At 42.2% G+C, this 21,229-nt stretch overlaps 2 protein-coding genes across 2 annotated transcripts; both read left to right on the top strand.

Annotated features, from left to right (window-relative positions):
- Positions 1-2,529: 2,529 nt before the first annotated feature.
- On the top strand, positions 2,530-3,910 carry IQCF3 (IQ motif containing F3). Its single transcript, XM_036074882.2, has 3 exons — positions 2,530-2,547; positions 2,713-2,757; positions 3,515-3,910. The coding sequence occupies exons 1-3, from the start codon at positions 2,530-2,532 to the stop codon at positions 3,908-3,910; spliced, it is 459 nt and encodes a 152-aa protein (XP_035930775.1).
- Positions 3,911-19,511: 15,601 nt separating this feature from the next.
- Positions 19,512-20,974, top strand: IQCF2 (IQ motif containing F2). Its single transcript, XM_078061639.1, has 3 exons — positions 19,512-19,529; positions 19,706-19,789; positions 20,591-20,974. The coding sequence occupies exons 1-3, from the start codon at positions 19,512-19,514 to the stop codon at positions 20,972-20,974; spliced, it is 486 nt and encodes a 161-aa protein (XP_077917765.1).
- The last annotated feature ends 255 nt before the right edge of the window (positions 20,975-21,229 follow it).

Raw genomic sequence — 21,229 nt, 5'->3', positions numbered from 1 at the left:
CATCACATGGACAAAGGAATCAGAATAACATTAGACTTCTAGAAAAAAAGTAAAACAAATTCCTCAAAATTCTGAAGGAAAACTATTTGCAATCTGGTATTCCATACTAAGCAAAACTATCAATCATATTTGAGGGTAGAAAAAAGTCATTTTCAGGCTTGCAATCTCTACATATTTATATCCATGCATCTTTCCTTAGGGAACTATCATAGCATGTGCTCTATCCAAATGAGGGACTGAATCCAAGAAAGAGGGAGACACAGTGCGCAGGATCATGTTCCTGTCACTTGCTGAAGACCTCAATGTAAGACGTAAACCAGAATTTAATAAGAAAACATGTGATCCTGGATGGGAAAGCAGCAGTTTAAAAAATTTCAAAAGCACAATTATAAAGGGGGACATGGATGGAATGATATCTGTGCAATGAACGACACCATGAAAAAAGTCAGCTGGCAGGTGGTTGTCTGGGAAAAGATATTTGCAACATTTCTATCCAGCAAAGGAAGTCCAGTCCAAGGAAATCCTACAAGAGGATGATGGGATTCCAGTAGAAAAATAGGCCAAGGACTAGATCAGGCAATTGCACAGAGGTGACAGGAGGCCAAGATGAAATAATCCTGAGAACTGAAAGACACAGAGCTGTTCCAGGACCAGGTGCCATTCCAAGGACTTCACCTGCGTGCATTTCCACAACAGCTCCTTAAAGGAGGCGCCATGTTGCTCTCTCCACTTTGCCCAGGAGGAAACAGACACCACTGAAAGACTTGCTCCAGTTCACACAGCCAGAAAGGGTCTGTGTCAAGATTGGAGCCCAGTTAGTCACCCTGAAGACTCATGTTCTGCTCAAGTCCCTACTCAGAAATGCAAATTAAAACAGCAAGGTGACACCACTTCACATCTTTCGGTTCGGCAGAAATTAGGAGGTGATTGACAGAGGTTGGACTGGTGCTGCCACTGTGGAGAGCAGTCTGTCAGCATTTAGTAGCGTGGAGGAGCCACCTGTCCCATGATTCAGCAAGCCACACCAGTGTGCATCCCTTGGAGAATGTCTCCCAGGGCTGCACGGAGATGCGCGGGACGATGCTCCTCCCAGTGCTGTCTGCTGTAGAGAAACACTGGGGTAACTGAACTCAGCAGTGAAGCAGAGAAGAGGAGAACAGGTTATGCCGGGTCATGAGGACATAGGGAGTTCATTATCTGTTGTCAAACCTTGTATATATTGAAACATAATAAAAAGCCTTTAGGAAGTTGTGCAGGAAAGGATAAGGAATCAGAGTAGGTTCTGGAGCACCGTGGTCAGTGGAACTCACAGAGTCACGATGATAATAAACACTAAATTGTGACTAGAGACCTAAATTGCAAGTGCCCTAATTGGGAAGATGAAAGGAGAAACAGTGGGGTTGTTTGGGATGGGGCAGAAAGCCAAATCCTGTCTTTTTTGGTGGGAATTGATGCCTTGAAATGAAGAGACCACATCAGCATGTTACTGAGGGCTGGAGGGGGGCTATCTAGAATCAGTTAAGAGAAGTGAGCGTGGCCGAGAGATGGCATTGGGGACAGCCAGAGGGAGCTGGTTTTGGAAGCAAGCCTGAATAACTAAGCGACCCTTTATTTTTTTTATTTTTATTTTTTAAAGATTTTATTTATTTATTTGACAGAGAGAGAGAGAACACAAGTAGGCAGAGAAGCAGGCAGAGGGAGAGGGAGAAGCAGGCTCCCCGCAGAGCAGGGAGCCCGATGCGGGACTCGATCCCAGGACCCTGGGATCATGACCTGAGCCGAAGGCAGCCACTTAACCGACTGAGCCACCCAGGCGCCCCTAAGCGACCCTTTAAAATAGGACAATTGCCACCACCAGAGGAGACTACATTGGGGAACACTCTCTGACATAATAGCTCATGTTTAGAAAATTCCCCCAGCCCACTAAGTTTCAGATACAAAATGGAAGGGCTTGTTTTGTTTTAAGAAACATATATTGGCTTGCTAGGCACCAAACAGCTGCAGAAGGACAGGGGGTTACGGCAGCTGGAAGGTGTAGAAATTGACTGGGCTACCCCCATCCTGACCCTTCCTTGGCCCCTTCTGCTCACCCTCCATACTCACAGTGATCCTCATTAAAAGGACTTTCCCACACACTCAGGAAGGGCACAGTGGCAGAGAAGGCAGGATACAGGGAGAAGCCTGAGCTCATACGCCTTCTTCTGCACTGTATAAGCTGCTCTCCTCAGTGGTTGATGACAGGAGGGTCCTGTGGGTTGGTGGAGTAGAAGTCACCCTTGGGACAGGACAGACTCACAGGGGCTGTGGTTTCACCAAGGACATTAGTCCATCCCTGGCAGGAGGGAAATGGGCAGATGTTTCCTCTTTATCCAACAACTTTGAGCCTGAAGAAGGCAACCTGGTCCCTGGGTCATAGTTGCCCTTGTGACATCATGGCTATCTCCTCCTCTCCCACCCTTCCTGCCTCTGCCAGGACCAATGGAGCAGCAACCAGAGGGGGTGTGAACACCAGAAACACTGCCCCAAACCATGGGCAGTACATGCTGTGTAAGACAATCAGACACCCCCTCCCTGGGGATAGGGAGCTGGCCCACGCAGAAGGAAGCACCAGATGACTTCAAAGGACTCAGGAAGAATGGGGAGGTAGGGCTGTGAGGACTCTGCATAGAAGCTGGTCCTCACTCATGCTTTCTCCCTATATTCTGATTGCAGAAGTCTGGTCCAGATAAGGATGCACTAGAGAAAGAGAAATTGAAGGTAGGTGGGGCCCAGGAACATGAGAGAACCACAGATCACTGATCGTCTGGCCACAGAGTCACTGTGGAGGCTCCATCTCTGGTCCCACAGCTGAGGAGTCAGCTCAGTGTTACTCTCCTGTCCCCATAAATTCCCTTCCTGGTCTGAGTGAGCTGTGTTAAGCATGGAAAAACAACAGTGAGGTGAGGAAGCAGGATGTGGGCAGGTCACTGGAAGTTGGGGCACAGCTGTGGGAACTGGAAAGCTGGAGAAGGAGCGGCCTGGGTTTAGAAGGATATGGGGGTGACTGAGAGGTAGTAGTGGAAATCAAAAAAAGTGAGGTAAGGGCGAGACCTCAAGGGGTCATGGCCTGGCATAGAAGTATCAGGAGGCAACATCACAGGTGGGGATCTGGGCTGAGATGCAGGCCATAAATGCAGAGGTTCATCCTCAGAGGACCCTTTGGTTCCTCAAACCCATGCCAGGGCTTCTGGATCAGAAAGTGTTTCCACTGATTCCACGAACCTGTGAAAACCAGAGAGCAAGCATATCCCCATTTTGTAGATGAGGACCCTGTGACTCAGAGGATGAGCCCTTGTGTCTATGGCCACAGACAAGACAGTAGAGGCAAAACCCCACCCAGGACTCCTGGGTCCCCAGAACCACCAGGGGGAAGCCTCGTTGTTAAGAGAGAAGATCAGAGCTCCTTTGTGGCAGACGCCAGACTTGTGGTTGTCTGTGACAAATTCACGTGGAGTCCTCTGCTTTGCTTGGTTAGTGGCTTCGTGAAAAACGCCTCAGAGCGAGAGTCAAGGCGGCTGGGAAGATCCAGGCCTGGTGGCGGGGCACCCTGGTGCGTCGCACCCTGCTGGTGGCTGCCCTCACGGCCTGGATGATTCAGATCTGGTGGAGAACACGCCTGTGGAGGCGGGTCCTTAAGCGGCGGCAGGACCTGTTGAAGATCTATGTCATCCAGGAGGAGGCGGCTGTCAAGCTCCAGTCCTGGGTTCGCATGTGGCAGTGCCATCGGCGTTACTGTCACATGTGCAACGCCCTCTGCGTCCTCCAGGTCCCAGGGGGCTGCTTCGCCTTCCAGACCCATGATGTTCTACAGGAACAGTATGAAGTCACTCCCAGCCATCCCGAGTTCCACATTGAAATCCTATCAGTCTAAAAGTGATATAGGGTGGAGAACTGGCTCCACTGCCCTAATAAACGTCTGACCAGGTTTTGTGTGTCTCAGTGACTCCCACACTATGAAGACCCAAGAGCCCTGCTGCCCTCTTCTGCTCAGGGAGACAGCTATCTCTCTCCCCCAACTCCCACCCCTTAGTGCCTATGGCCCCTGCTTTGGACTGACAGTGACTCAATGCCACTGACTCTGTCCAAATCAGAAGCTGCCACCTGAGGCTGTCGTCACACATCCAGAACCAAGTCTACGGTTCCATAGCCCCGGAACCATCTTTGTCTCCTGAACTTGCAGTTGGCTGGGGGTGGGAGGGGGCGGCTTTATATTCCCCAAGACTCTGGGCACCTCCTCTTATGAGAATTGCCTCTGGATCCATGCTTTGGCAGCCTGCCAATGCGGGCCAGCTGGGGCTCGCAGCCATTTGCTCTCTATTTGGTAAGCCCCCAGACCTAAGTCAGACATTTGGTTGGCTCTCTTAGGAGCCGCACAGCCCAGAGAATGCACAGGAGGTTGGCCTTAGTGATGACTGGGCCCGAGGTCCTGCAAGTTTTATGCTAACCTGGATATTGTTTTCTTTGGGAAATAGCATATATCATGATGCTAAGGAACCTCAGCTCTGCCTCCACCCTCAGGACCACTTCTGCAGGGTGCTGAAACACAGATAGGGCTCCCACTGATATCATTGCCACCCTATGTGTGCTACCATTCTTAGTGACTTCAACATTGCTAGATGACAGCCCAAGCCCCTTGCCTCTCACCTCCAGTGATTTTCACTTCCATCCTACCTGAATCACTCACTCCTATAATTGCCTGTAAGGAAGTAGCATTATTTTTTAAATGTCCAATCCATCATAGACCAAATTCTTTTGTAAAACAATAAAAATGAATTATGAGAAAAATAAGTAGAAAAGGTATACAGAGTATAAGGCTTGTTTTGAATGGTTAGACCAAACACACATAAAACTGCTATTTCAATTTGATATACAAGTTTCTAAGTGTTTCATCTCAGTCTTTGTACTTAATCTCAGTAGTAATAAATGCTCACCATACTTTGGGTGGCATTGCCCTGGTTCTTGTCATAACTGACCACAGCGACAATAATACTGATTTCAATCATCTTGGCCTCTAACTTTTGCTTTCTATGCTTTAGGGCAAAGGTCAGAAAACTATGGCCTGCAGTTGAGTGGTTGTGACAAGGACTGTATTGACATCAATCCTGAAATACTATCTGGCCCTTTACAGAAAAAGTTTGCCAACCTCTGTGTTAGAATGACTGATTCTTATGCATCAATACAAATGTTTCTTTAGTTCTAATTAGGACTTCCCAAAGACTGACCTTACCAGCGTTGTACTGCCCTTGTGCCCAGCTCAGATTCCATTCTCTGTTGAGGATTCTTACAGTTTTACCACCGTTGGCCTTCTTTCCACCTCTGTATGAACCCAACCCTTCACCTACTTCATCCTGCACCAGAAGAGTTGAATTTCCTTGAAGAAAAACAAATCACCACATTGCATGGTTTTGGTTCATATTCAGGACCACAGATGGACAGACGTACTTCTCAAAACACATCTCTGTAAATTTGCTTTTTGACCTGAAGACTTCACACTCTTCTCTCCTCAAAGAGGCACTTCATTCTCCTTTCCTTTTGACCTCAAATGATGATGTTATTACACACTGAACTGAGAAAATGGCAGTGGACTGGCCCCCTATCTCCCTACCGTCTCATCCCCCATCTCAGTGCCATTCGTACCACACTTGTTGCCTTCCTTGAGTTGAAATGAGTTGTCTTTGTGCCATCCAAAGCCACCCCCAACACATTGCTCTTCTGGTGCTCTTCTTTTTCTTTTGCCCACTATCACCTCTTGCCTTTGCAATGATGTGTTTCTGTAATTTCATTTGTTTCTCTAAATCAGTTTCTACCTTTTCACCAAATCATTTCCATCAGCATACAGTGTTCTCCACCATTAAAAACTCCATTCTTGACTAGGTCCTATTCCAGTTCTTTGCATCTCCTCATAGCAAAACATGTCACTGTCTCTCCTTTCACTCCTCCCATTCTCTCCTAAACTCACTTAATTGGGCTGCCCTTCCCCGCGCCCCCCCCACCCCGCCACAGAAACTTCACAGGTCAAAAGTATTGATCGAGAAAGTTGTTTGCAAAAATGACCAATGTTACTGCCCTCCTTGTATCCATGCCGCTTTGCAATGTGATTTTATAAGTTTATCAATTAAGAAACAGAGGTTACTTAACCTCCTTTTGTGTCTAAGCTTCCCTGTGACTTTCTTTGGCCAATAGTATGCAGTGAAAGTGATATTGTGCCAGTTGCAAGCTTAGACTTTAAGAGGTCTTGAACAACCATCCACCATGTGAGCAAGGAGACTACTGCTGTAGCATTAAACACAACATGGGACAGAGATGAGCCCTCTCTGATGAGGCCATCTTACACCACCAGCCTCCATCACACCTGCCAACTGACCACATATTTTTGAGTGGGCCCAGCTGAGAAAAGAATCACCCAGATGAGGCTAGCCCATTGTCACTCCACAGAACTATGAGCTCTGTAAATGGTTATTGTTTTAAGCCTTTATGTTTTGGGTGGTTGGTTAAACAATAAAAACTACACCATCTAAAATCACCAACTAACTTGCTTACATGACGATGGTGAATTCTCTGTCCTCTGCCCTCTCTCTGCATCAGACTACAGGTTGACCACTCTATCTTACTTGAAACACTCTCTATTTGGCTTCAGGAGCATCACACTCTCCTTGAGTTAAAATGAGTTGTCTTTGATGAATGGATAAAGAAGATGTGGTATATATATACAATGGAATATTATGCAGCCATCAAAAAAAGAAATCTTGCTTTTTGCTCTAGAACTAGAACTAGAGGGTATTATGCTAAGCAAAATAAGTCAATCAGAGAAAGACAATTATCATATGATCTCACTGATATGTGGAATTTGAAAAACAAGGCAGAGGATCACAGGGGAAGAGAGGAAAAAATGAAACAAGAAAAAACCAGAGAGGGAGACAAACCATAAGAGACTCTTAATCTCAGGAAACAAAACTGAGGGTTGCTGGAGTGGAGGGGGGTGGGAGGGATGGGGTGGCTGGGTGATGGACATTGGGGAGGGTATGTGTTGTGGTGAGCGCTGTGTATTGTGTAAGACTGATGAATCACAGACATGTACCCCTGAAACAAATACATTATATGTTAATAATAAAAAAAAGGACAAAAAAATTGCAGTAAGATACACATAACATGAAATTTACCATTGTAACGATGTTTAAGCGTACGGTTCTGTGGTGTAACTAAGTCTATTCAAATTGTTGTGCAATCATCATCACTATCCGTCTCAAGCACTTTTTCATCTCCCCAAACTGACACACTGCACCCACTAAACAGTCTCCCCATACCTCCCCAAATCTCCCCACACCACCCCAGGCAGCCACACTTCTCCTTTCTGTCTCTCTGAATGTGAATACTCTAGGGCTCTCATAGAAGTAGAACCAAAATACAGTATTTTGTAACTGGCTTCTTTCACGGAGCATAATATTGTCATGGTTCATCCGTGTTGTAATATGTGTCAGAATTTCCCTCCTTTTAAAAGCTGACTAATAAGGGCTTTTGAGTGGCTCAGTTGGTTAAGTGTCTGACTCTTGGTTTCGGCTCAGGTCATGATCTCAGGGTCATGATATCAAGCCCCACATTGGGCTCCACACTCAGCATGGACTCTGCTTGAGATTCTCTCCCTCCCTCTCTACCCCTCCCCCCGCTCGCTCAGGCTCTCTCTCTAAAATAAAATAGGTAAATAAAATCTTTAAAAAAAAATAAAAGAAAAGAAATTACTTGTCTTTGCTCCATCCAAAGCCACCCCCTCCACTTTGCTCTTCTGGCGTTCTTCACTGGCTGCTTTTTCTTAATCTTATCAATGGCTTCTTCATTGATGAGCCTCTAACCTACGAGAGGCTGTCTTAAACTTCTTTTAGTCTCAGGGTGCCTGGGTGGCTCAGTCATTAAGCATCTGCCTTCGGCTCAGGTCATGACCCCAGAGTCCTGGGATCAGGCTCCGCATCAGGCTCCCTGCTTTGCGGGAAGCCTGCTTCTCCCTCTCCCGCTCCCCCTGCCTGTGTTCCCTCTCTTGCTGTGTCCCTCTCTGACAAATAAATGAATAAAATCTTAAAAAAAAAACTTCTTTTAATCTCTCTTAATGTGTATTCTCAGATAACATCATCCAGTCACATAGTCTTAAATATCTGCTATATCCTGATGACACTCAAATCTATATCATTATCCTTGATACCTCCTTTGAATTCCATATGCAAGGTATGGCTTCCTACTTGACATCTTGCTTTGATGTCTAATAGGTTTTTTCTTTCTTTCTTTTTTTTTTTAATTTAAATTCACTTAGCCAACAGATAGTACATCATTAGTTTTTTGATGTAGTGTTTAATGATTCATTAGTAGGGTATAACACCCAGTGCTTTCAAACATAATGTGGCAGAAACAGGATTCTCATTCCCCAATTTCATGATCTTATCCAAAAATTGCTTCTCCTTGTGCCTTGACCATTCACCAAATCTATTTGATTCAAGTTCCTTTCTGAACCCTCTCTTTTACTTATCTCTATCCATCCCCATTCACGTCAGCAAATGCAGTTGACTGCCTCTCTGCAATATGGTAATATCTGAAATATAGCAGATAGTAGGATTGGAGAAACTGGATCTTACACACACCGCTCTTAGGAATGTAAAATGGGATGGCTGATGTGGAAACAGTTTCTTGGTCTCCCAAGAGCTAAATATAGAGTTACCATAAGACCCAGCAATTCTACTCTTAAGTATATATCCAAGAAAACTGAAAACATAAACAAAAACTTCTACAAAAATTTCATAGTAGAATAATAGCCAAAAAAAGTGGACATAACCCAAATGGGTGAATGGTTAATCAAACTGTGGTATATCTACTACTCAGCAGTAAAAAGGAACAAACTACTGATACATGCAACAAATTGTATGGGTCTCAAAGAAGAGAGCAGACCCGAAAGTGATGGGATAATTGAACTCTTAACTATGGGGAATTTAGGGGATTGCAGACCTGAGGGTATTTGAACTATCTATATCCAAGCCATGGGAATTTGATGTTGTATAAGTGAGAGCCACCCAAAGTTGCAGGCAGGGGAAGGTGGATTTCCACAGTTAACTCAGGTTGCACATCCTATATCTAGGATCTCTGGGCAAGGCAGTAGTGTGTGGTGGACTTGGCACACAGTTGTACAGAGAACTCTTACTGATATCATTCCCTTCTAAACTCTAATTACATAAGGATGAAATCATTAAGAAGGATCCAGATGAAACCACAGTGCTGAAAGAAAAAGAGAAGAAAGAGAAAGGGAAAGAAAAAGAAAAAGGGAAAGGGAAAGAGAAAAAGAAAGAGAAAGAGAAAAAGAAAGAAGAGCCTCTACTTCCAATTCCACCCCCTCCACCAAAGGTAGGTCAATGGAGGCCCTCAAAGTTGAGGGTGACTCCTATTTGCAAAGAGTGATAGGTTGTCTTCTCTGTGCCCCATAGCATGGCATGATCCTGGAATCTATCATCTGAACCAGGTTCCATTTGTGAGTAAACGATTGGGCTCTGAGTGATTCCTTAGGAACAATAAGCATAAACCAGAATGTTCCAGGCCAATCAAGATGAATGGTTGCCCTATCCAGAGCAGAGCTGAGTAGGGCAACCATTCATCCTGATTGGCCTGGGACATTCTGGTTTATCCTTAGTTATCCTCTCCCCCGAGTTCCTTCTCAGTCAGAGAAAGGTGGGTAACTGAGGCACAGAGACTTGGTTGGAGGGAGGGGAACCCCTGACAAGGGGAAATCAGACCATGCCAAACTGGGGAGTGGGGCAGTGAGGCTGTGTTTGGGGAGGGCATTGCCACGTGCAGGGAAAGCCGAGTCTAGAACTGTGTGTGTGAGTGCAGACACATATGTGCATGCATGCGTGCTAACTGAAGTTTAAGATGTGAGAACCCAAAGAAGTGAAAGTGAGAGCTAAATGAGAAGGACTCCACACTGTGTGGAGCAGAGAAACTTCTAATACTGTGACTTGACAGAGGGACACAGCAGGTTGTGGGTTGAGCTGGAGTCAGGCATGAAAGCAAACAAAGGATGCTGCTTCTCCAGCCACCTCGGTGTGGCGGAGGGAGGGAAGGACTATGCAGCCCAGGTAGGTGGCCAGACCCAGGTGGAACATGATTCAGGGCATGCTTGTTCCAGACAGGCCAACCAGGTCCATGTAATGGCGGGATAGCTAGTGCCAGAATGCTCCATTTTACAGATGAGGAGCCTGAGCCTCAGGGGATAATGTGATGTGTCCAGGTGCATTAAGAGAGAGGGGCACAGACAGGAAACATATCTGGTCTACAGGGTCCTTGCCCAGTGCTCCTGAACTTCTGAGGAAGCCCTTCTTGGCATGCCCTGGAGCTGAGGTGGGTGGGGAATGTTCCCTGAGAATCCCTTCTTTATCTTTGCAATCTCTCCCCCCAAAGAAAAAGAAGCGCCCTGACCAAGAGCAGAAAGCCGTAAAGATCCAGGCGTGGTGGCGGGGCACCCTGGTGCGCAGGACCTTGCTACACGCAGCACTCAGAGCATGTATCATTCAGCACTGGTGGAAGGTGACGCTGGCAAAGCTGCTGGAGAAGAGAAAACGAGCAGTCCTTGAGTCCTTCTTGTGGCAAGAATGGGCAGCGGTCAAGCTGCAGTCCTTGGTCCGCATGTGGCGCATCCGCCAGAGATACTGGAATTTGCTCCACGCAGCCCGCATCATCCAGGTCTATTGGCGCTGGCATAATTGCCATTCCCGTGGCTTTTTCCATGGTACCTACGACCTCACAACAACCCATCTGGGACTTGAACTTGAGATCTCTCTGGGGTCACAGTTGTGTCGGATTACAGACAACATCCCCTTCCCAATAAAGAACTAACTGATCAGGTCTGCTCCCACTCTGTGTCACCGTGTCTCTGTCAGACCAGCCCCAGGAGGTCCCTGTGTCAGCAAAGGGTCAGGGAAAATGATGGCAGAGACTGGGCCTGGCACGCTCAGCTCTGAGGAAGTGGCTGAGGTCATCTGGGGTCCCTGGTGGAGAAGGATTCTGAGCATCCAGTGCTGGGTGAGTGGGGCCTGTAATTGATGAGCAATGTCTGCCATGGGTAGGAGAGTTGGGGTTGCAGGGCCGCCCACTCAGCCAACTCCAGAGACACTCCTTTACAGTGTGGTCCATGTACATAGCGCCCCCTGTGGTTGTGCCACATGGAGGTTGCGTCACCTGATGCTCTTCATTCTTCAGTGTCTTCCCATTAAATTTAGAACAATTCCAAAAGCCCTCCTGGGTCTCCATAAGCCTGCATGATCTGGCCCTGGCCATGTCACCCTTTCCATGTCCCTCCTGGCCACCCTGCTCTTCAGATCTACCCCCTGCCTCACACTCTCATCTCAGAACTTTTCACTTGTTGCCTTCTCTCCTTAGATAGCCTTTCCAGATGGAGCTCCCCTCCACTCACGTGTCTCTGCTCCGTGCTCCCTCCTCAGGGAGACCTTCTTTGACCACCTTATTGAAATGGCTTCCCCACCCCCTACTGTATGTTCTACTACCTGACTCTGCTTTCCTGTTTTCAGAGTCCCAATCACTACCCAAGCTTATCTTACCTCATTTTCTATTTTCTGTTGCCCCCACTAGAAGGCGAGTTCCAGGAGAGCAAGGACTCTGGGTTCAGTGTTGTTCCCAGAACCTAGGTCAGTAGGTTCTCTCTGCTTCTCCCTCTCTCTCCCTTTCCAATATGTTATTATATATGTGTATATATTTTAAGTTCTGCATATTAGGCCATTTTGTCATCCTTAAAAAAATCCCTTTCTGAGTTGGGAGAGACTGCCCCTCCCAGGGCCAGCCAGTTCTTAGAGATAGCAAAGGACTCATCCCAGAACATACCTTTCATTGGCAAACGAACAGCTCAGGGCCATACTTCCTCTCTCTTTGTCCTGTACACCCCCAGAAGGCCATATTCCTCTGCTTTAATCATCCCAAGCCAAGTACTAGGCATCTGTATAGCTTAGAGACCACAGAAAATATTCAAACCAGCCAAACCTAAACTGTTTACCCTATCCTGGTTTGCCTTTCCCACTCCAACAAAGGCCATGGGAAAAGCTCTTTTCTTACTCTTGCCTTCTGGCACCTGACCGGAACCTATTGCTTCCCCTGTGACCATGTGTGACATGCAGTGACCTCCTTTTTTGGACTTGTAGTATAATAAATTTGGGGGACTAATTAGTAACAAGAATATATATGAAAGAATTAATCTCCCTGGAAGAGTCAATATATAGTAAAGATAGCGGATTAATAGCTTATAAACCTTGTATGTCAAAACTACTATTTGATATCACCTGTCAGAATGGCTAGAATCTAAAAGATGAGAAATAACAAGTGTTAGCATGGATGCAGAGAAAAAGGAACCCTTATGCATTGGTTATAGGAATGTAAATTGGTCCAACCATTGTGGAAAACAATATGGAGGTTACTCAAAAAATAAATAACAATACCATATGATCCAGTAATTTCACTACTGGGTATTTACCAAAAAAAACCAAAAACACTAATTCAAAAAGACATAGTAGCTGCTCAAGCGTCCATCGATAGTTGAATGGATAAAAAATATGTTATATATATATATACTACTCAGCCATAAAAAGGAATGATATCTGGCCATTTGCAACAACATACATGGACCTAGAGAGTATTAGACTAAAGTGAGATAAGTCAGACTGAGAAAAACAAATTCAATATGGTTTTACTTATATGTGGATAAGAAACAAAACAAATGAATAAAGAAACGCAAAAAGAAGAATCAGACCTATAAATACAGAGAATAAACTGATGGTTGCTAGAGGGGTAGGGGGTGGAGGATACATAAAATCGATGAAGGGGAGTGGGAGATATAGGTTTCCAGTTATAGAATGAGTAAATCAAGGAAAGAAAAAAGAAAAAAGAAAATGACTATAAAATATAGTCAATGGTATTGTAATAGCATTGCACGGTGACAGATGGTACCTATTTTACTGGTGAGCTACTGGTGGTGAGCATAGCATAATGTATAGAATTGTTGAATCACTATGTTGTATGCCTGGAACCAATGTAACATTATGTGTCAACTATACTTAAAAAATAATAAAATAAAATAAAGCTAGTAGAAGGTTAAAAGACAAAAGTAGTAAAACTATGATTATAATAATTAGTTAAGAGATAGACAAAAAGATGTAAGATATAAGATTAAAAGGTGTAAAATGTGACATCAAAAACAAAACATGTTGGGAAGAGTAAAAATACTGAGCTTTAGAATGGGATCAAACTTAAGGTGTTTTTTTTGGTTTTTGGTTTTTTTTCCTTTCAAATTTATTTGAAGGCTGAGGTAAGACAGTGGAATATTTGAATGAACAGACATTTGAAATATGGAGGAAAGTGAAAAGATCTAAAAATCCAGATTTGAATAGTCCCTTCAATTAATAATTACTAGAATATAACTACTTAGTTGATTTTTAAAAAATTTTTTTGTATTTTACATTTTTTTATTTTATTATGTTATGTTAATCACCATACATCATTAGTTTTTGATGTAGTGTTCCATGATTCATTGTTTGCGTATAACACCCAGTGCTCCATTCAGTACGTGCCCTCTTTAATACCCATCACTGGGCTAACCGATCCCCCCACCCCCTCCCCTCTAGAACCTTCAGTTTGTTTCTCAGAGTCCATAGTGTCTCATGGTTCGCCAAACAAGTTTTTTATCAACTTAAAATAGACTTATGGATATAAGTTGTTACATGTATGCCTCATGGTAACCACAAAGCAAAAACCTATAGTAAATACCCAAAAGATAAAAAGTAATATAAGCATACCACTAAAGAAAGTCCTCAAACCACAAAGGAAGAGAGCAAGAAAAGAACAGAGAGGAGCTACAAAAACAGCCAGAAAACAATTAACAGAATAGCAATGAGCACATACATTGCAATAATTACTTTAAATGTAAATGGACTAAATTCTCCTAAATTCTGCCTTCAATGACATCTTAGACCAGATGGAATTAACAAATATACAGAACATGCCATCCAAAAGCAACAGAATACATGTTCTTTTCGAGTGCACATGGAATATTTTCCAAGATAGATCATATGTTAGGCTACAAACAAGTCTTAATAAATTTAAGAGGATTGAAATCATATCAAGCATCTTTTCTGACTCTAATAGAAATTAATTACATGAAGAAAACTGGAAAATTCACAAATATGTGGATATTAAACCCCATGCTACTGTATAACCAATGGACCAAAGAAGAAATCAAAAGAGAAATTTAAAAATGCCTTGAGACAAAAATGAAATATAACATACCAAAATTTATGAGATGCAGCAACAGTAGTTCTAAGAAGGAAGTTCATAGTGGTAAATGCCTACTTCAAGAAACAAGAAAAGTATGAAATAAAGAGATTAACTTTGAACCTCAAGGAACTAGAAATAGAAGAACAAAAGAGGCCAAAGTTAGTAAAAGGAAGGAAATAACAAAGATCAGAGCAGAAATAATGAAATAGAGACTAAAAAGACAATAAAAATATCAATGAAACATGGTTCTTTGAAAAGATAAACAAAATTGATAAGCCTTACCTAGACTCACTGAAGAAAAAAGTGAGAAGGACTCAAAATCAGAAATGAAAGAGATGTTACAACTGATACCACAGAAATACAAACGATCATAAGAAACTACTTTGAACAGTTATACAACCTAGAAGAAATTGATAAATTCCTGGAAACATATAACCTCCCAAGACTGATCATGATGAAATAGAAAATCTGAACAGACTGATTGTTAGCAGAGATTGAATTAGTAATCAAAAACCCATTTGGATGTCTGGGTGGCCCTGTCAGTTGAACAACCGACTCTTTGTTTTGGCTCAGGTCATGATCTGGTCGGGAGATCAAGCTCCATGTCCAGCTCCATGCTCAGCAGGGAGTCTGCTTCCCCTCTCGCTCTCCCTCTGCCTCTCCCCCTACTTGCCCACTCTCTATCTCTCAAATAAATAAATAAACCTTTAAGAAAAACAAACAAAACATCTCTCAACAAATAAAAGTTCAGGACCAGAGAGCTTCACTGGTGAATTCTACCAAACATTCAAAGAAGGGTTAATACCAATCCCTCTCAAACTCTTCCAAAAAATAGAAGAGGAAGGAACTCTTTCAAACTCATTTTACAAAGCCAGCATTACCCTGATACCAAAACCAAACAAGGATGCCATAAGAAAAGAAAATTACAGACCAGTATCCCTGATAAACATAAATGCAGAAGTCGTCAACAAAATATTAGCAAACTGAATTCAACAATACATTAAAAGGATCATATATCATGATTGAGTGGGATTTATTCCAGGGATACAAGGATGATTGGATATCCACAAATCAGCCAATGTGATACACCACATTATTAACAAAATGAAGGATAAAAATCATATCATCTCAACAGATGCAGAAAAAAATTGACAAAATTAAATGTTCATTTATGATTAAAAAAAACTCTCAACAAAAGGGTTATAGAGGGAATGTACCTCAACATAATAAAGGCCACATATGCCAAGCACACAGCTAGCATCATACTTAATAGTGAAAAGCTAAAAGCTTTCCTCTAAGGTCAGGAACAAGAGAAGGATGTCCAATCTTGCCACTTTTATTCATCATAATATTGGAAGTCCTAGCCAGAGAAATTAGGCAAGAAAAAGAAATAAAGGGCATCCAAATTGGAAAGGAAGAAGTAAAACTATCACTATATGCAGATAGCATGATATTATATTAAGAAACTCTAAGGATTCCATCAAAAAACTGTTAGAATAAATAAATTCAGTAAAGTTACAGAATACAAAATAAATACACAAAAATCTGTTGCATTTCTTTACACTTATAATGAACTATCAGGGAAATTAAGAAAACAATCCCATTTACAATTGCACCAAAAAGAATAAAATACCTAGGAATAAATTAAACAAAGAGGTGAAAGACCTATAAATCAAAAACTACACAACATTAATGAAAGAAATTGAAGAAGACAAATAAATGGTAATCTATTTCATGCTCATGGATTAGAAGAATTAACATTGTTAAAATATCCATACTACCCAAAGCAATTTACAGATTTCAATACAATCCTTATCAAAACTCCAATGGTATTTTTCACAGAAATAGAAAATAACCATCATAAAATTAGTGTAGAATCACAAAAGACCCTGAACGCCAAAGTAGTCATGAGAAAGAAGAACAAAACTGGAAGCATCACACTCCCTGATTTCAAACTATATTATAAATCTATAGTAATTAAAACAGTATGGTATTGGCATAAAAAGGGACACACAGGTCAAAGTACCATAATAAAAATCTCAGAAATAAACTCATATACACATGGTCAATTAATTTACAACAAAGGAGTCAAGGATATACAATGTGGAAAGGACAGTTTCTTTGAGAAATGATGTTGGGAAAATTAGACAGCCACATGCAAAAGAATGATACTGGCCCACCATCTATATATCATGCACAAAAATTAACTCAAAGTGGATTAAAGGCTTGAAACCTGAAATCATAAAGCTCCTAGAAGAAAACATAGGTGGTAAGCTCCTTAACATAGGTCTTAGTGATGATTTTTTTAATCTGACACCAAAAGTAAAAGCAACAAAAACAAAAATAAACAAGTGAGATTACTTAAAACTAAAGGTCTTCTGCACAGCAAAGGAGACCATCAATAAAATAAAAAGGCAACCTACTGAATGGGAGAAAATAATTACAAATCATAAGGAGTTAATATCCAAAATATATAAAGAACACATACAACTCAATAGAAAAAAAAAATCAAACAATCCAACTTAAAAATGGGCAGAAAAGCTAACAGACATTTTTCCAAAGAACACATACAGATGGCCAACAGGTACATGAAAATATGTTCAATATCATTAGTCATCAGGGAAATGCAAATCAAAGCCGCAATAAGAGGGGGGCCTGGGTGGCTCAGTTGGTTAAGCGTCAGACTCTTGGTTTCAGCTCAGGTCATGATCTCAGGGTCCTCCGCAATGCGGAGTCTGCTTGTCCCTCTCCCTCTGCTCCTTCCCCACTCACTTGCTCACTTTCTCTCTGGAATAAATAAATAAAATCTTTAAAAAAAACACACACACACACAATGAGATATAACCTCACACCTAGCCATAGAATGGCTATGATTAAAAAAAAAAAAAAAAAGACAAGAAATAAGTTGGTGAGGATGCAGAGAAAAGGGAACCCTTGTGTACTGCTGGTGGCATGTAAATTGGTGCTGCCATATGGAAAACAGTATGGTGTTGCCTCAAAAAATTAGAAATAGAACTATCATACTATCTGGCAATTCCACTTCTGGGTTTTTATCTGAAGAAAATAAAAACACTAACTTGAAAAGATATATGCACCCCTATATTCATTGCAGCAATAGCCAAGATATGGAAACAACCTAAGTGTCCATCAATGGATGAATGGATAAAGAAATTGTGGTATGTACAATGGAAAGTTACTTAGCCATAAAAAATAATGAAATCTTGCTATTTGCAACACCATGGATGAACCTCAAGGGTTCACTTATACTAAGTGAAATAAGTCAAAGAAAGACAAATATCATATGATTTCTCTTATATGGAATCTAAAAAAAACCCAAAAACAACAAAAGATAAGCTCATAGATACAGAGAACAGATTGATGGCTGCAAGAGGCAGGTGGGTGAGTGGAGAAATGCATGTGTTTTATTTTGTTTTTAGGGAAAAAATAACCTGCCATATGACCTAACAATTCCACTCCTAAGTACATACCCAAGAGAATTGAAAACATATGCCCATACAAAAACTTGTACATCAATATTTATAACTATATTATTCAAAATTGTCAAAAAGTAGACACAACTCAAATGTCCATTAATTGATGAATGGATTAAAAAAAGTAGCATATACACGCAATGGAATATTATATGGCCATAGAAAGGAATGAAATACTGACATGCTACAACATGAGTGGACCTTGAAAACACTATACTAAGCAAAAGAAGCCAGACACAGAAAGCCATTTATTGTGTGATTCAAATCATATGAAATATCCAAAATAGTCAAATCTATAAGGACATAAAGTAAATCAGTGGTTTTCAGAGATTGGGTTAGGGAAGAATGGAGATTGACTGCTAATGGGTATGAGGCTTATTTGGGGGTTTATGAAAATGTTCTCAAATCAGATAGTAGTGATAGTTGCACAACTTTATGAATCTACTAAAAATTATTGGATTGTACAGTTTTAAACAGTGAGCTTCATAGAATATAAATTATATCTCAAAAAGACCTTCACAGGGGTGCCTGGCTGGCTCAGTTGGTGGAGCATGTGACTCTCAATCTCAAGGTTGTGAGTTCGAGCTCCACATTGGGTGTAGAGATTACTCAAAAATAAAATCTTTGAAAAGAAGACCTTTATAGAGAAAAATTTTAAAACATTATAGAAAGACATAAAAGAATTCTTAAGCAGAGAGGAATAGTCCATGGTCTTAGAAGGAACTCAGTATCAGAAGATAGCCTTTCTTCCCCAAATCGATGTACTTACAGTGAAAATCCTAGCAGGACTTTTCAGGGAACCAGCACTGACACTATGAAATACTTAATGGAAATCTCTGTCTAATAGGCTTGAATATTTTTCACATTGGATATATCTGAATTTGTAAAGTTTTTTGAGTTTGGATATGAATCTACCTGGTCTTGGTGCCTTATTTATGGTGGATCTTTAATAGCCTTCTCAATTTATCAAGTTTTACATATTTCTTCAATTAATTTTGGTAATTTACATTTTGTTAGGAAATCATTTCCTCTTAGCTTTCAAATTTATTACCATGATATTCTTATATTTATTTAAATCTCCTTGTGATTGTTTTGCCTTTCTCATTCCATTTTTGTTCTCTTTCTCCATCACCCAGGTTCATGGAGCATTTATCTTTAATACTGGTCTTTTCAAAAATACCATCTTTTAAATTTTCTATTTAATTTACAATTTTATTTCTATTTTGCTGCCTTCTAGATTCATCTGTTCTCCCTCTTCTAGTTTCCTATGGTGTATTAAGGTACTGAAACCTGAGTCAGGGGAAGACGAGAAATGCTAAGTCTGAGAAGACACTGGAGAACTATAAGGAGATACACTGCCATGGTCCCTCCTACTCTCCTGTGTGACTGATAATGAGGAGCAATGTGGATGGGCTTACTGGAGGAGAGCCCTGGTATTTCAAGTGCCTTATCTTTCCACTCTGAACTCTGGTACATCTCTGACATATCAGGGGGAAGTAGACAGGCAGTAAAAATTCCCATGGAGCTTGTTTCTGAGGAAGACTCAACTCTATGGTAGATATCCCAATCTTTATGTCATAATGCAGTTGTGAACTCATAGCTGTCCCCCTCATTTTACTCATGCCAGACTTTGGGAAGTAGAGAAATCAAGGCTAATGAACCATCTATAGACAAGCCATGGGGATCCGATTTTGTGTAAGAGACATGGCCAGATTTAGTAGGCAAGCTAGGAGTGGGTGGAAATTACCTGGGACTTCACAGGTCTTGGGAAAAGAAGGGATGCTGAAGCAGGGGGTATCTGAGCACAGAGCCTTAAAGAGAAACAGCGGTCTTACCTCATCCATTCATTTCCCATTTAATTCTGATGACAGACTCATGGCAATTTAATTTTAATTGTAACTGAAGATGTTGAGGAAGTAATTGAATTGAAGAAGAGGAAGAAGCAGAAACTCAAGGTGGGTAAAATCTCCATGTAGTTAAGAGATATCCAGAACATTTATGTCTGTGTCATGAGGCTGTGGAATTGTGCTTTTTATGGACCCAGAGTCTAAAATAATCAGGTGTCAACTCAATATTGGCTCATTTTTTCTCCACTCCCTTCTCTACATGGGCTCTCTTGGTCTCAGTTAGACTGTGGCATGAAAAGTGAATGGAGAGAATGAAAGCCATCAAGAAATGAATAGGGTTGGGAGGTGAGAATGTGAGGACTCTGAATTAGAGAGTACAATGTTCAAAATATGGGCTGAGTGGAAAATGGGATGAGGGTGTTGTTCAAAATATGGGCTGGAGTAGAAAATGGGATGAGGGTGCTGAAAACCCACCACAGTATTGAAGTACATTGTTGTGGCAGAGAGAAATCAACCAACAATGGTTTGGGACTAGAATTAGCAGAGAATACCAGGCAAAGGCATTATGAGGCCAAACCTCCCAAACCCAATAAGCACTGAAGAGGTAGAGCATGACTAACAAAGTCCTTCACATCCCTAATGCACCCTCCTAGCTACTAAAGGTTTTCCCTTTATCCATACACCTGTGAGATAGTCAGGAGGATGTTGCGACTCTGAGAACAGGGTGATCTGCCCATAGTGACAGAGGAGGGCTCACAACCCAGGTCTTCTGGCTCCTAAGCAGTGTCCTAACTCCCCTGAACTCTCCAAAGAAGTGATAATGGTTAAGAGAATCTGGGCCCCTTCCAGGAAGATCTTGGAAGTTGATGGCAGGAAGTTCCCTGAGTGGTCTCTCTTATCTCCACCCAGAAAAGTTTAGAAACAAAAACAAATGCAGCCTCAGAGATTCAGGCCTGGTGGCGTGGCACCCTGGTACGCCGAACATTGCTGCATGCAGCCCTCAGGGCCTGGATCATTCAGCGCTGGTGGAGGCAGACCTTGGAGAACCTGCTGCAGAAGAAGCGAAGGGAAGCCCTGGTTACCTACGCAAATACAGTGAGGGCAGTGGTCAAGATCCAGTCTTTGGTCCGTATGTGGCGTATCCACTGGCGATACTGTCAGGTGCTCAACGCCATCCGTGTCATCCAATGCCACTGGGAATGCCACAACTGCTATACCTGTGCTCTCCTTCGGGGCCACTGTGTAGTCACAGCCACTCACCTACAGTTCCACATTGAGATCATCAACTCCTAAGGGCTGGCAAAAAGGGGCACTGTGTCTCCTGTTCCCAGTAAAGATCTAACCTGGTGTGGTATGTCTCATGTTCTCCCCTAGCTAATGGAAATGTTGGGTCTTAGGCCATGCTACCTCCTCTTCTTCCTGGGAAAGAACTTCAGTGAGGTATTCCCCTTGTGCCCATGGACCCCATTCTGAACTCATGATGACCATATGCTATTTACTCAATTGTCAAAACAGAAACTGAGGTCCTAGTCTATCCTGATATATGAC

The sequence above is a fragment of the Halichoerus grypus genome, chromosome 1 (assembly GCF_964656455.1).
Source record: "Halichoerus grypus chromosome 1, mHalGry1.hap1.1, whole genome shotgun sequence".
In the NCBI taxonomy this organism is placed as follows: Eukaryota; Metazoa; Chordata; class Mammalia; order Carnivora; family Phocidae; genus Halichoerus; species Halichoerus grypus.
The sequence above is the reverse complement of the archived record's forward strand: the minus strand, read 5'-3'. Positions and strand labels throughout refer to the sequence as shown.

Excerpts from the sequence above, each read along its gene's own strand:
- IQCF3 (XM_036074882.2), top strand. Across the intron at positions 2,758-3,514 it reads TAGAGAAAGAGAAATTGAAG|TGGCTTCGTGAAAAACGCCT; the intron begins GTAGGTGGGGCC and ends TTGCTTGGTTAG.
- IQCF2 (XM_078061639.1), top strand. Across the intron at positions 19,790-20,590 it reads GGAAGAAGCAGAAACTCAAG|AAAAGTTTAGAAACAAAAAC; the intron begins GTGGGTAAAATC and ends ATCTCCACCCAG.